General features: G+C 35.9%; 1 protein-coding gene across 2 annotated transcripts in view; it reads right to left on the bottom strand.

The window, feature by feature from the left end:
• The window catches only part of PREX2 (phosphatidylinositol-3,4,5-trisphosphate dependent Rac exchange factor 2), a 181113-nt gene that overhangs the window by 57329 nt on the left and 107820 nt on the right, over positions 1-15964 (bottom strand). For both annotated transcript variants that reach the window (XM_040587069.1, XM_040587070.1), the window contains 5 exons: positions 10543-10722; positions 7645-7739; positions 5627-5709; positions 5199-5289; positions 3628-3756 (listed from right to left, as the gene is read on the bottom strand). In XM_040587069.1, the coding sequence (XP_040443003.1) occupies positions 3628-3756; positions 5199-5289; positions 5627-5709; positions 7645-7739; positions 10543-10722 (578 nt within the window). The remainder of the gene's footprint in view (positions 1-3627; positions 3757-5198; positions 5290-5626; positions 5710-7644; positions 7740-10542; positions 10723-15964) is intronic.

Genomic DNA, 15964 nt, shown 5'->3' with positions numbered 1-15964 from the left:
TGCCCTGACTACTGCTCTCTCCTGCTCCAAAATCAAGCACTCCTTTAAAGATCTGCCTGTGCCAACAACTTATTTTCACCTTTATCAGTTTAACAATTTAGTAGGCCCAGTCACTCCAAGAAATAACTTTCATCTTTTCTTTAGTTACTTAGCTCCAGATAAATCCTCCTAGGATCGGTATACTATTTCAGAGAACTCTTCAATTCTATCAACTTGATTAGCCTTCTAAGGCTGCCTTTTACAGAAATAAAAGTTTTCTATAGTTACAGTAATGATATAGTAGGACAAATGAAATGAGACAAAGCAATCTCCACATATGCTTTACATTTACTGTCAAGAAAAGTTTGGTTGTTTTTTTCTGGTTTGTTTTTTTTCTAATCTGTGCAAACCTACATAGATTTATTAAAAAAATTCTTCTCCCAATTCCAATACTAATAAAAAGAAAACTGACAGACTAGAATGATCATCCTCAAGGCATTCTGAGTTTAATAATTTCTTCATACTTAAAGTAAATTACAAGAATCCTAAGATCTAGGGCTTAAAGTGTCTCATTTTTGTGGGGCTCCCATGCCTTCTTTCTACTTTAGAGCACTAATCAGTCTAATGCAATACGTTTTACAACGCAACAGAACAATGAGTAAAAAATTACAATAGACTTTGATATTTTTATGAAAATAAAAATGAGTCAGTTTTCAATAAGGAATGCACTTACTGAAAGCATTCATCCTTACTTTAGTATTCATCAATAATGGTTAAGTATGTCTATAACAATTGGAGGTTTTAATTACAACAGGTTTTTTTCCCCACAGTGAACAAAATTGTATCTGTGCTCTCCTTTAACTACTTCCTCTAGCATCTGCTAGAAGAGACAAATATATCTGCTTTCCTCAATTATGAAAATACTGCCTTTTGCTTATAAACAAACATGAAGATTCTTCTAAAATCCCAAGACTTAGTTGGGCTTATGACGACAAGTTGAACACAGCAGTCAAATTAGGGGACCTCTTTTTTTTTTCTTCTTTTTTCTGAATCAGGCAAATAAGAGGGAAAACAGGGTGATAAATCTCTGTACCATGTGTTAGATTTTCAGCCCAAAATAGCTCAGGGCAATACTTGCAGTTCTTCTACGTATCCAGACCATTTGTGAACGCAATGCATGATGGTAGGATTGGAAAGGAGAAAACAAGAAATGTCAATATGAAGGGGAAAATTAGCTGCTAAAGCATTTTTAACCCTGCTTTGTGCTCATCTGATCTCAGTTAGGTCCAGCCGCTGGTTGTCTCTCAAGTCTTAATTTACATAGGCCTAAGCCTGTCTGAATCACAGCAGTCTCCCAAATCTGCCTGAGGAGCACATTTCTGCCCTGAATCTTTTCAACACTAAATGACATACACCTGTCCAGACACGCCTTGGAAACTAATGCTAGAGAAGCAATTATTCAGTTCCATTCTCCTGTTTCTCCTTCATGCTATTCATGCCAGAGAAGCCACAGGATCATAGGCTTTCAGGTATCCATTACACCACAGGCAAATCATAATTATGATGAAGTGGATCATGATTCTCCAGAGTCCTTCCCAGGAACAAGTACTAGTGATACCAGTTTGGAGGTGGTGGAAGAAGAATCAAATTAAAGAAAAAAAAAAAAACTACAAGAGAATAGAAAGATGTAAAGACTTATGGTGAATAAACAGCCTAAGAAGATAGTTTTACATGTAAACCCATGTCTTTGGTTAAGAAGATCACACAGAAGCCGGTTGGAAATCTCTGACAAAAGCTGAGATGCCATGGATGGAAAGGGAAAGCCAAGAATATTTAAAATTAGCAGAAAACTTCTGAGACACTGTGATGACAGAAGGTAAGATGGAGTGTGTGCTCTCCTTGAACAGGACAGTAATAATGTCTTTTACTACTTAGCACTCTGAACCATGTAACATTCACAATCATGATAGTTGCAATAGTTACTATTATTTCTTCACAGAGAAAATTTTAATCCTAATTTCTAAGACACTAGAAAATGCCAACAGTTTTATTGTTCCGTAACATCAAGATTCCTTCTGATAAATATCACCATTCCATTACAGTAGTACTGTAAAAAGAGAAGTTTTGTATTATAGAGGCAGCGAGTAATTTTGGCCTTGCTTAACTCTCCCATAGAAATTTGTGTAGATTTAAAACCAAATTTATCTGAACAACCTCAGCTCAGTACTGAGGGTATATGACCAACGCTGAAATGGTTTAAGTCTATTAATTCTACTTATGGGCAAACAAGTTACATGAAAATGGTCTGTTAGGCTTAGCTTCAGAAGGGAGGCAATGAAAGGTGTTAAACACACATTTAGATTCCTACTGAACTGTGAAAGAAACCATGATTAATACTTGAATATAATTTGGTTTAGGATGAAGACAAATCTATAGAAAAAGAATCCAAAACTTTTCACTCAGTGATAGCCAACATTAAAACTAAAAGAAGCAATTTTAGTACTAGAGATTCAATCCACTGTGATGTCCTCAAAAAACAGGAGGTATTTTTAAGGCTGTTTTTATAATTTTCTAACCCACAGCCTGAAAATATGATTGCATCCGAAATGAGAAATACCAAAAGTCAGAGGAGGAGGAGTTTGTTTGGTTTGGCTGGTTGGCTTTTGGAGGTTTATCTTAACAAAACTTATCAGAAAGCTCTTCCCCAGTGATCTGAGATTTAGCAGGTTTTTTATGGGACACCATGGAAATTAGCCAACAAAACAAAAGGAGCTAAGCATACACACAAATCATTTAGACCTAGAGCTGACAAGTTTTTGTTCCCATGTAGACTCTTAGTGCAAGTAGGTTTATGAAAATAATTTTGCTCATTATTTCTGTTTCTCTATCAAACAGCACAGGAAATAAAGTAGAAGCTCCAGGCAAGATTTTTCTGGAGAGGAAATCCCAGTTACTTTCTTCTGGAGTCAGGGGAGAATGCAGAACACCTCAGGTCACATAGTCACTTGGTGGTGAAGAGGAGCAGAGTACTAGGTAACTTGTAGACAGTGGTGGGAGGGAGGTGGAGGAGGAAGACTGATAGGATCAGTTGTGATGGAGTAAGTGAAAACCAGTGGAACAGGTTTGGCTTCATGACAAATGAGGGAGCATGAACATGACAAATGAGGGAGCATGAATTTAGATGGATAATGATTCCAGATCAATACCAGGTAAGAACAAAATATAGGACAAAAGTTGTACAGAGTCTTCATCGTTCCATTTAAGACAGTAGAAAAATGGGAGTTTAATTTCAAGGAAAGCCTCATTCTGGTATATGAGTCCCAAGAATTCCTGTGACAAATCAGTCAAGCCAACTGGACTTCAGCAGCAACTGAAATAACATAGAGCGTGCAACATTATGTTTCATTTGTTTTCACTTGTCAGAAGATACAATTTTCTCTTCAGTATCTGAAGCCAATAGGGTGAACATGAGACAGTTGAGATACACAGAACATAAAAAAGTCCTGAAATTCAATAATTTCTCATAGAATACACTGTGTTCAGCAAACCTTGCCTAGTAGCAACACAAGGCAGTTGTATATCTCCCCATCCCTTCCCCAGGCTCTCTATCATTAACAAAGTGTTTATGGGCATGTTGTTCTCACTAACCTTCAACAAATTTTCTGATATTCTGGGCAAGACTCCGGACACTACTGGGGAGGTTCCAAGGGTCTTGCTTAATGTGGAGTCGTAGCCTCTTTGGACAGTTAAGCTTCGGTTCCATTTCCTGCTGAAACTCTAAGCAAGGACAAAAATAATATTTTTCTGCTTAAATCTCCTTAGAAAGCCACAGTAAGACATTATCAATTTGTAAATGTTTTCACAGCTCAAGAAGCTGTTGACTTATTTAACTCTAAGTTAAAGCTAGGGTGACAGGTCAAAGAGTTATCTAAGCTCTCTACTTAGTCAAAGGAGAGAGCAATCAGCATTCCCAAACATGACTGTTTCTGAACCAGGTACATAAGTAGAAGGTACCTGTCTCCATGGAGTAAGTGGGACCCTGGAACTTCTAAGGGCAAAATTAATTCAATCAGAAAATTAAACTTAAAACAAAATTACTTATTACTTAACCTAGTCTATCTTTCAAACCACTGAAGTGCTCCTTGTATGGTTCATGAAGATGGTGCAGATCAATAATAAAATACCTGTCGTGTTCATATCTTGTGTCTAACTGAACATTTATAATACCACTGAAAGGATAACATTTTGTTATGCAAGCCTGCTAGGTACTCTATCTAAAACACTGAGAAACATAAGAGAGCAGAACTGATCTAGGTTCATCCCCATTACTTTGGTCCCAAAATAGGAAACAAAGAAGAAGAAAAACAGGAGGTTATGTGGTCTTCCATGCAAATTAAATGAGGGGGAAGTACTTTGCGTTTTGTAAAAAAAAGATAATTGGGCTAGAGTACTTATCCTCTGTTGACTTCAGTGGGATTTTGGTGATTAATAAAAGCCAAAGATCCACCCTCTGGCCATCTAAAATTAGTTTTCATTGCCAAAAGACATATGCAGGTTTGATTATGATTTTATTGGTCCTATTATAAATATCAATATAATATTCAGTCTCCCATTGAGCTTTTTTTTCTTTTTTCTTTAACCTCAGTTCACTGAAAGAAGTCCTTTTCATTCTTTATCATAATCTTATGGCTACCACCAGTACCCATTTATACACTTAGACTTAAGCAACTACGTGACTGTTAGCAGAGTATCTGAAATTACATACAGCATTTTTTTTAAATGATCAATAATACTTATACAAGTATATATTTGGCATAAATATTACTAAGACTATAAATCTACATGTGCAAATTATTTATAAATCAACTTCACAAATATCTAAAAAACATAATAAAAATCCAGTGTTAGTAACAAAAAAGATCAGAAACTGCTTCAGTAGCTCAGACAAAAACATAATAAAAACACCTGCAATGTACAAAACCTGTATCTTGCTTCAAGTACCTCAGAAATTCTATAATCAGTTCATTCTACAATTTAAAGTGTAAGAAGCTAGTTTTCAACTAAGAATAAATTCTACTTTACGAGAATTCCAACAATTAGCTCTTGCAGAATACACCAAGATTAAGCAACATCAGTTCTTTAGTACCCAGCTTGAGTAGTAGTCATATCCGTGTACGCTTCAAGCTGTCTTTTGATTCTCAGACAGAATTACACGTTACCTTGAAGGCCTCGACCTGGTGTAAAGTATTTTGTCTGTTCAAAGGCCCTCATCACAGCTGGTCCTTTCAGAAGATTGACAATGGAATCGACCTGTTGGGATCAAGGTTCTGTGAGAAAGATGTTTTTTACAGTAACGATTAGAATTTCTTTCTTTAAGAAATATGGACTACAGAGAAGTAGCTTTGGATTCTTTCTTACCTAATGGCTCTAGTTAAAGTAACAAACTAGGGAATGTTAGACTAAATATAAGGACCTGTTTAATTCACAGTTTTTAACTATTTACAGAGAACTGAAGGAGAATGAGTAAATACATACCATCCCAGTAAACAGCCGAAAGCAAAAGTAAAAAGAAAAGGGAGTATTTGCTGATGATAACTTAGCTCAAACACAGACATTAGTATCAAAGCCAAGAAAAAGAATCTCATACTTGACCAAAAAGATGTTCCAAACAGCTATGGAGCTTGTCCTGTTTATCGTGGGAGATTCGAACACTTATGGGAAGCTCATCACCTGAAAAATATTTTAAAATAAAAAACTTTAGAAGTTTCAGTACATTTTCCAAAATCTTTGTAGCTTAAACTACTTGCCACACAGACCAATGCTTAGGCTTTCAGGATTATATGTCCCTATATATTTTGCATTTAGTAGTTACTCAGTGACACAGAAATAGCTCTTACAGAACAGACCACATTCAAAACCTACTGGATATGGTCCTGGACAACCTGCTCTAGATTAACCGGCTTGAGCAGAGGATTGGGCTAGATGATATCAAGAGGTCCCTTCAAACCTCAACTATTCTGTTACCAGAACATCCAATCCTTCTATGCTGGAGAACATCCTAAACACCAGACTAAATAGTTAAGTAATGTGAACATAATATAGCAGACCATGAAGCCACTGAAATGCATTCACAATATAATTTTTACAGTGACTTTACAGGTAATTCACAATATTAATATTCTTAATAATTAAATTTTTCTGAGATTTTAGTAATTCAACAAATTCTGTATTTGATATGAAGCTTTTAGTAGTACATACCACATCATTTCCTAAGAGAGCACAAAGGAGAAGGACTCTTGTAGGTCACTGCCCTCAGTCACTAACTCTCTCAGGCAATGGGTGATGCAACCTGAACTCTTTGAAAAGCTGTGAAATATTGAGCTTAAAACTGATTTTCCTCCTTGCTGTTGCAGTGACAGGTAAGTAGCCACTTGATAATTTATAATCCAAATTTATTCATGGCCAATCTGGACTCATTTTTCTTATGTCAGTGAAACACTTAAATAGCACCTTTCTGTCCTTGATTCTTTTTTATCTCATTTAGATGTCCTTACAGCCAGTAGTTATAACCCTTTACAGGGTTTTAATTGCAACAGATGGAGCACAGTGCCAAAGAGCCCTGATCTGGAGTTAACCAGGTTAGCTTTGGAACTAGGAGAAAATTAAGTTGTCAGGAGAGTGGGAGTTTCACTAAGCAGCAGTATTTATCAACTCAAACACTGTATCTGCACTTGGCTAGCACAGACATATTCTTTTAGGCATCTCAGCTGGTACTTCAGCTTGATGATGCATGAGCATATATCAGCTCATCTATATCTTAAGTTGAAGATACAGACCCTGGGTCTCCTCTTTTATTAACAGTTCATTATGTCCTTCATCCTTTCCTCTGTATCTGCTCAGTTCTGTAAGTATGTATTATTTCTGGAAAGCAGTCATCTAGTTATTCACAAGGTATCTCTGATATCTTGCGTAACGTCATTAATATTTTCCTGTCTCGACTGAAAATACCTCTCCTGGTACAATTAGCAACAAAAATTGCCCTTTTGATGGCCAAGTCTCACTGGTGGCTCATATTCAACTAATTACGCCCAGTTCTTTCTTTTGCTAAGTCATTCCCAAATTATAAACTCCCAGCTTAGAGCAAGTATTTTTTATTAGTCCCTGAGTATATGACCTTGTAGTCCATGCAGTTAAATCCCATCTCACTCCTATTAGCAGCTGCATTTATTTAGATTCAATTTGTCATGGCATAAACAAGAATGTGCTTCTATGTGGTCTCACATTCCTTCCTACAAACATACACAGCCGTATCCTGCCATCCGGGTGCTGACACAGGCTGGGAGAGCACTCCACACTCACCTAAAATGCTCCTTACTCTGTGCAACATAACACACTGTCAAGGTTAAGGCATGAAAGTGGTTAAAAGCAGTGACCCTAAGAGCTCTAACTAATTCTGTCTATTCACAGAGATGCTGGAATGTTGGCTTACTTTCACAGGACTCTTCAGCGCAGCACTAACTAGGCAGAAGCAAAATGACACACTTCTTTTACCAAGGAGGATGCAATTTTTAAAACAGAAACAACAAAACTGCCAGGCAAATGAAAAGAATAAAACTGAATAAAAGGAAAAGATGACAGATTCACAGCTGACTTTTATAAACATACCTGAATCCATTTCATCACTGTGAAAATAAGAACTGCACTGACTGCTACAAATGCTGGTGAATGAGGCAATGGAATTCCTATTGCTGTTGCAATCGCTTGAAAAAAAACAACCACAAAACAAAAAAAGAATTAATGTCCCTTAACACAGGCTCTGTATCAACATTATGGAAATTCTTTCCCTTTCCCCCTTTTAAATTTAATGATGAGATGGTCTGTACAATTCTTCATCAACAATAAATATCCCTATAACTTAGGTTATAATTTAATTTGCAATCCAGGTAGGACTTGGAAAACCTAATTCCGAAAACAGATGATTCAGTTGTCTCCCTTCACCTTGCATGTGAACAAATACTTGTGGAATGATAATACACACTTTTGATGCAAACCCACCCATTTTTCTTACACAAGTGACAGTTTTTGAAACTGTAGCCTCAAATGTTTTAGTGACTCCACATTTAAATTCTGTACTCTTAGTTCATAGCTAATACAAACGACAATAATCTAGTTTATGACTTGCAAACTAGAATCCATAATGTGTTTAGAAGAGATTTGATCCATTTGAGTAGCACCAAAACTCAAATTACAACTATTTATGATCTCATCTCTTCCAACTGTTTGTATTATTAAACATGTATAGATACTTACATCTGTGACTTCAGTTAAAACTTTTATGTATACAAAATGTGACCCACATTGGTCTAGTAAGATCTGGGGATTTAAATGTGGGTTTTTTTCTGCTCCTTTATCTCAAAAATAAATTGTTCTGTACAGAAAATAGATGGAGAACATACCTACTTCTGAAGCATAAACACAGTAAAACATAGCCTTTTGTACTAAAAATCCTATGAAAATAAATTGGAACTCAAAGTCTTCAGAGTTATTTAGCCACATTATCATTTAGTTTCAATGCAGGAAATACTTAAGTAACCACCCAGCAGAGAGAATCTTAAAAGCCTAAGTGGATAAGATAATGTAGCAGTCTACCTGAAGGATATATATATACACACACACACACATATATATAATGATCTCATTTTGGTTTTATTAATTGGGTGTATCCACTCACCAGGATAGGACTTATCTATATTTTACATATAATGCTGCAGTTATACACATACCCATGTGCTCCTTACTTATTTTCTTTATTTTTATAAATACAGTAGTGATGTTTCACTAGTTTTGGCATACTGACTTATATTTCCTGGCTAAGGTATACGTTTTGGATCTGTAACCAACCAGGTAAGTGAATGGGGAAAACTTTAAAATGAAGGAATAGGATATGATTGTAATTATATCAATTAAGTAGGTGAAAAGACATCAGTAACAACATGTTCCTAACAGAGGGTGAACAGTCCCAAGGAGTATTAAGAATTTCTGGCTGGATATTACAAAATGTTTTCTAACTAGCTTTATTCACTTATTAAAGTCTCCAAAGGGAATATAAAGGTTATTTAAAACCGGATTCTGCAAAGCATGAGAAAATAAAACACAGGAAAATGAGAAATAGATTAGATGTATCAGCTATATCATTCTGCATTTTATTGTGTTGTGTTGTATTGTAAGGTTTAGAATGAGACCCTACATCACAAAATGAGAGCATTCTAATGGCTGAAATTAGTCCACTAGTTCCAGTAATAACCAGTGGCATTATGGGATCTGGAGATTTTAAGTACTGCCTAATGTAATTATTTAAGCAAAGAAACAAAGAATTCCAATCTCACTCTAACGATTGTTCCAAGCTCACAGATTTTATGATTATTCTGCATACGAAACCCTAGATTTTACTATTCTTAAACAGCCAGAATGGACTATAAATGACTGGAACCAGAATAAAGAAAATGTTTCAAATTAAGTGGTACCCATGTCCTAAGTAACACCTTCTTTCAGCACAGATAAATCTTGTGCCAACTGGGGAACTCTGCAACTGGAGCAAGCACAAGCCACTGGAGCAGCTCCTGCACAGCCAATTTGACACATCATGGACATGTAGAAATTATAAATGCACTTCAGCTGGACCAGCACTTTGCTTGTGTGCTCCCCATGGCTAGAACAAAATGGACTTAATCTGTGCAAATTATCTCTACATTTACTTCTGTACAAATTTATACATATATTTCCATTGCTACTCTGACAAAGAGTTCCTATCTACCATGCTGCAATAATCAAATATTAGTGTATGCAAGAGATCTCAGCAACACAGGGTTCTGTAGAAAAAATTATGACCCTACTGAGATTCTACTTTCTGGGCATAATAATGAACCATGATAATGAACAAATAATGAACCCTTATTTTACTTGCAGCTAAAATTCTAATTTAGATTTTCTATCATGTAGTTAACCAATTCTCTTTAAGCAATAGAAGATCATCTTTATAAGACCTATGCTTGCTGTAATTACTCCTTTTCAAAATTCTTTGCATTTTCATTCACAGCAAGCATAATGCATTATGAATTCTAGAGATGAGATGATGTTAATTTTTAGAGTGGAAGAAGGTGAAGAATATATGTTGAGAAACAGATACTTCTTTTCTTTAGATCAGCAAGAGTGGTGGCTCTGGCATCTTGCTTTCCAAGGCAGATATTTGGTTTGTTGTTGGGGAACATAATAAAAGAAAATATTTCTGGGTTGTTTTTTTTTTATAAACGGGTAATCTAAAGTAAAGCTTCACATGTCTGGCTGTGATATCCTACAAAGGACAGGGATACCAAGATCTAATAACTAATATCTATACTAATAAAAGAGTTTAATTTACACATCTTGTAACACATCTTGATGCTAGTTATTACTCTGCTAGAAATGTCGGAATCATTATATTCTGATATGACTCATAGTCTCACTTGACAGCCTATGAACCCACAGTTTGATTCAGTTGACAAATAGAAAGTTATTAGTAGTTACCTGTAAGAATCCCTATTGCTGATGGTATCATGACCAGAATCTTCTTGCTCATCACCTGTCACACTGAAACAGACTTTCTTCCCATTCCTTTCCCCCTTTTCGTTATCACTGTCTGCTGGTATTAAAGGTTCAGGTGTTTTACGTTCTGATTTGGGAGAATATGTTATTGAAGAAAGAAGGCTGTGGGGGGCGGGAGGAAGAGAAGAAAAATTCATGTTTTTCACAAGCAAGCTAACAACATGCTAACATTTCTCATCAACATCCTCCAACTATTATTCTGTAATATGTGAAGGGAAATCTTAACTTGGGCCATATCTATTTGAAACAAGAGAAGAAAGTAACACATTCTGCTGTTAAAAAGTGTAACCATGAAACTCATTAGCATTACTAAATGCTCAATCTTGCACAAAGGCAATGATTCTGGCTAGGGAAGAAATAAAGAACATTCTTGAACACTTGAGGTCAAATTTTATATAAACATAACTGATTTTAAACATGAGCCATGTACTTTCAGCACAAATCAAGAAAACAAACCAAAGAAACTATATATCTGTGAAAAGCATGTATTTTCTCAATTACTACTGTACCAGACATCTCAGCCTGCATCACAACCTATTTCACTAAGGCATTTTAATACTCTGTATTAACATATCTGTGTATTCCCTGACATTCAAAGTGTCTAAGCCAGGATCACTAGTAAAACTGATGATTAATCTACAAGCTTTTGTGATGAGCACAAAAGCAACATCCGGTCAAGAGGAGAGAACAGTGCAGACTTCTACATTTAGAACATGCACAAATACTGGAAGTAAAAGATTCATATTCTTGGGTGATTAACTCATATTGAGATGTTCTAATTTACTTTCAAGATCAGAACACCTATAATGGCCAATTGTTCTTTAATTCCTATTACTCAAACACTCCATTAGAATGATGTTTTCAAACTAGTATTTGGATTTGAAAGGCAGCATTTTTCTTGCAAAAATGACCTTCTAACGACCTGAAATCAGAAGACACTGAATTAAGCTTTTTTTTCCTGTAAGACAGAGTAGCAGGATTTTTTGTAGGAGCTGTCAGAATGGTCAACTAGCAAACTTTCTATCAAATACATGGCATGATTCAAACATACATTAGATCTTTTTGTTACACATAATTCTTACTTCTGAAGCAAAGCTACAGGAAATATGTATCTTGTGAACAAAATCGCTGCCCTAATTGTTATTAAAGGCTAGCATTCAGAATTCCTTCCTTTTGTTTCTCACCACACATATTAGCATTAGCAACACAAGGAGGGGAATTTTGATTTTAAGGGTTTTAACACTTCAGCTTAATTTTGTGGGGGTCTGCCAGCTGAAGCAACTCATACTTAGCTTTTTCAGCTACAGTTACATCACTACTGAGTTACCAAATTTCTCTACTCTTTTGACAAAAATACTCTACTAGAAAACAACCGAAGGTGTTCTTCAAGTTTCTGGACTGAGAGCAGTGACTTTTTGCATACAAAACACAGATAAAGTGTTCAACACCACGTTCAACCATAGCGTTTTTGAGTATACACAAATAATTTCTGGACTCTCAGGAATGGAAAGAGTTTTTTATATATAAATAAAACCATATACTTTGGAAATATATATACAGAAACCATATACTTTGGAAATATGGTAGGTAGATTATCCCTATAATACTGTCTGTTGACTGTATAACAATGAATACATACCTCAAATGGTATATCAAGCCTGGTCTCATTGAAATCAGACCCAACAGATGCTAACATAGGGTTTGGCATTAACTTGAGGGAGACAAGGATGGTAAGTAAAGCTTTTTAGCAAATCCTTTCATCATTTCTGCATAGCTTTCTCTGGCTAAGAGCTAACAAAAGATAGATATTTATCCTACATAAAGAAAAAGGATCTGAATTGTAACTATGATATGCAAAAGGTATAATTTTACTGGACTTTAAACTCACTCATCCACTAGACAGACAACTTTTGGGCTTAACATGATGCCTTAACACTTCATACCAGCGTGAAATCACAACTCAGTTCTTCCCTATCACTTAAGTCACTGTATTTCACAGCACTGTTCAGTTTTGCTCTACCCACTAGGGCATATATGTTCTTGAATATATCCCAAGAAATGCAGACCTTAGAGAATCAGTTCTTCATAATTGTAAAACTCACTTTCTGAGTTTGAAAATACAACAGAAGTTCAAAAAGGAATTAAACAAATTAATAGCAGATCATTCTAACAGTGCTCTTAAAACAAAAGGTCCATTCCAGAAAGACCTTGTAGCACTGCCTGCTGAAGATGAGATGAGATAAGGACAAGGATTAATCTATACTTTCGTTTTTCCCTGTGTTCCTGTTACCATCCACTTCTAGAAAAACCAAAAACAGCCTTTGGGCAGATCTAGTCTGGTAACTTCTTGTGGATTTTGTTGTTGCAAGAAAATAAGAGTAAGAAACAATCATAATGAACTGCAATTTCACCTCCTGAAAATATCTTCCCCTGAGTAATTATCTGTCAAGACACAGACTATTATATCCTCTTCTTTTGTGTGACTGTTTAGTCACTGCTGCCAAGATCTCAGTAAAAGACTGATTAAGGTAGCTGGAGCTTTTCCTAAGGGAGCTTTTCACTTCTGCTCAGCAGGCAGGCTCTTTTTCTAAGGAAAAATTTTCTGCTGAACTACCATGAATGAAAGCTGGAACTCTGGATAACAGAGTTCTGGAGCTAGTAGTTCCTGAGGTCACTGAAGTGCTCTTTGAAACCCAGTTCAGGGAGTCTAAAACACACAAACCTAAACATGGATGCAAAAAAAACCCACCAATAATCATGCTTAAAGAGACTTTTTTTTTGAAGTGGTCTTTTTCTTCTCAAATGCAGCAAATGCACATTTTCCTTGGAGATGGGTCTACCCAAAACAGTATTATCTTAGGTGCCTGTCTCTCATAGGAGAAATATGTGAGTAAGTAGTAACTAACTGCTAGAAATTCTCTGTAACTATGCAGAAAATTTCCATGAAACAGAGAAATTTAAATCTTGACCAAAAAAATTCACACATGTGGAATTAATCCTATATGCAACCCAAATCAACAGATTCCTAAAAATATGTTAGAAACAAATAAAACCTGCTAGGGTGAGTCAAAACATTAAACATCGATAGCCACAGGCAGTGACAAAAAAACCCGCAACCTCTGAGCTGCTTTGTCTTTTCTGCACCCCACAGAGGCTCAGAAAGTGTTCAAGTCTCTTGTATACTCCCAACAGACATGTTTCCAAAACATAGGTGGGATAGACAGACTGCATGTGAACACAACTGGGAGGACTTATTTCTATATAATAACTAGCATCAATGGTGGGCATCTAGCAATGGTACTAAAGAAGTACTGGCGTACTATTAAACTATTTGAATGAGTCATCAGTGGAACTTTAAGAGGCTACGAAAAGGGGATATATACCTTTTTGTGTGTGTATCTCTCTTTCCCTCTCCATCAGGACTGCATTTCTTATACAATGCAATCTCATCAATGAGCCATGACAAAAGTTATTATGAAGTTAATGTAGGAGTACACAACCTTCTCTTAGACATTCCCTTCCCATAATCCACAAGCTCTCACAGACCTGCTCTTCAGGTGAAGCACTTTTTTTCAGTTCATTTTCATTCACTAACAGACAGGAGAGGCTGGGCAGGTAACACTGCCCCATGATTCTGGGAGTTGAGAGAGAGACCATTACTGACCTCAACACAGAGCAGAAACACCTAGTAACATGGAAAGCAAAAGTTTTTCAACAGTACTGTTATAAAGGGTACCAAAGGTCGGTTATTCTATTATTCAATATCATATAAATTTAGAATTGTGATGGCATGTTCATATTTTCTGTCCCGAGAAAATCGTAATAATGAGGATTGCTTACAATTGTAAGCAATTCAGTAAAGACATCAATTTTATTGTTGCTATGTTGTAACAGAAAACAGAAGTTCTACAGTCTTCATAAAGTTCAAGGATAGGTATGTTCAAGCATTTCCTCTAGCTGCCGAAGTACAAATATTTGTAATTAACACACGGCTGTTTCATTATCTTATCTTACTACTCTATCTTTTGTTTCTTAGTAATTCTAACTTTTCTCTCCATAATTAATTAGTACTTTTAACTATGTTCTATTGTGATACACCACATACTGCTGAACTGCTCACACCCAGACAGTCCCAGCTTCCCTCTTCCCTGTTCAGCAATATTATGTAGGTCCCTCGGCTATCCTGTTTCCTGTATAGAACTGCTTTCCTCCACAGCAATAATGCACTGGCAGTCCACTCAAAGTCTGTGAGGAATAAAGTATGAAAAGTCTCAGTCTTACAAATAGCAAAAGGTAAAATTTGCTATATAAATCTGTGCACCTTATACAGAATCTGCTACAAGGTCAGTGTACAGGAAATTTATGACAGAAAAGAAAGTAAACCCTTATGTTTACTGTCACAACTGTGTGACTCTCAAAATTAACATATGTATGTATCTGTACGCACAGCATATACATGTGTATGCGTGTATTTATTTACACATGTGTATGAAAGAAAGGTTCTGAAGTTCCTGTGCTTTTGCATCATGGGCTCAAGAGAATGGATAGGAAAGGTGTGGCAGACTGGGAACTGGAACTTCCTGAATTATTGATTCATCCTTCACATGTAATTTTCTGACTTCCTTAAAGGAAGAGTGACAACACAGGCTTTACAGTCAGTTATTTTTAAGTGCACCCAAGCACTGAAATTATCTTAAATTTAATTAACTGACTTCATATTCAGCATGATAATTAGCAGAACTACATAAAGGCACAGAAAACAATGTTTTCCATAAAAAATCTGAGACCACTTACTCTCATTCCTATCACAGTATGTAATACATTACGATTACTTACTACTGTGTAACTATTACATCATGTTACAACTAGAAAAGTACAAAAATTTCCCACTCTGAAGTAACTATGAAAGGATAAATGATTGTACAGTCTTCAAAATACCAGGAGAAGCAATGATATACCACTTTATCAAAGTGGAGATAATGAAAAATAGTCTTTTAAACCCCCAAAATTGTGTTATTTTTATTTTCAAAATTAGTAACTTCTGACATTTGCACTACATATGGAATCTTCCAAAACTGAAAGACCTATCACTCTTCTTCATCCTCATCCCGAGACAGTAAATAGCCCAGCAGTCTTACCTCACAAATGGAAAAGCAAGTTTTAAATCCTTGTCATGAATGAGGACAAACTGTGGTGAGACTCTGGGTCTCTACATTCAAGTCAAGTATCCTCATCATTCAAAAGTGGCCCTCCCTAGATCCATAGCTCTTCATTAAGGCCAATTTGTTTCTGAAAAATGTCTAACAAACTAATAATCTTCCTATGGGTGAAAAATGCTTTACCT

The sequence above is a fragment of the Falco naumanni genome, chromosome 3 (genome assembly GCF_017639655.2).
Source record: "Falco naumanni isolate bFalNau1 chromosome 3, bFalNau1.pat, whole genome shotgun sequence".
In the NCBI taxonomy this organism is placed as follows: domain Eukaryota; kingdom Metazoa; phylum Chordata; class Aves; order Falconiformes; family Falconidae; genus Falco; species Falco naumanni.
Note: the sequence above shows the minus strand (reverse complement) of the source record. Positions and strands in the feature narration are given on the sequence as shown.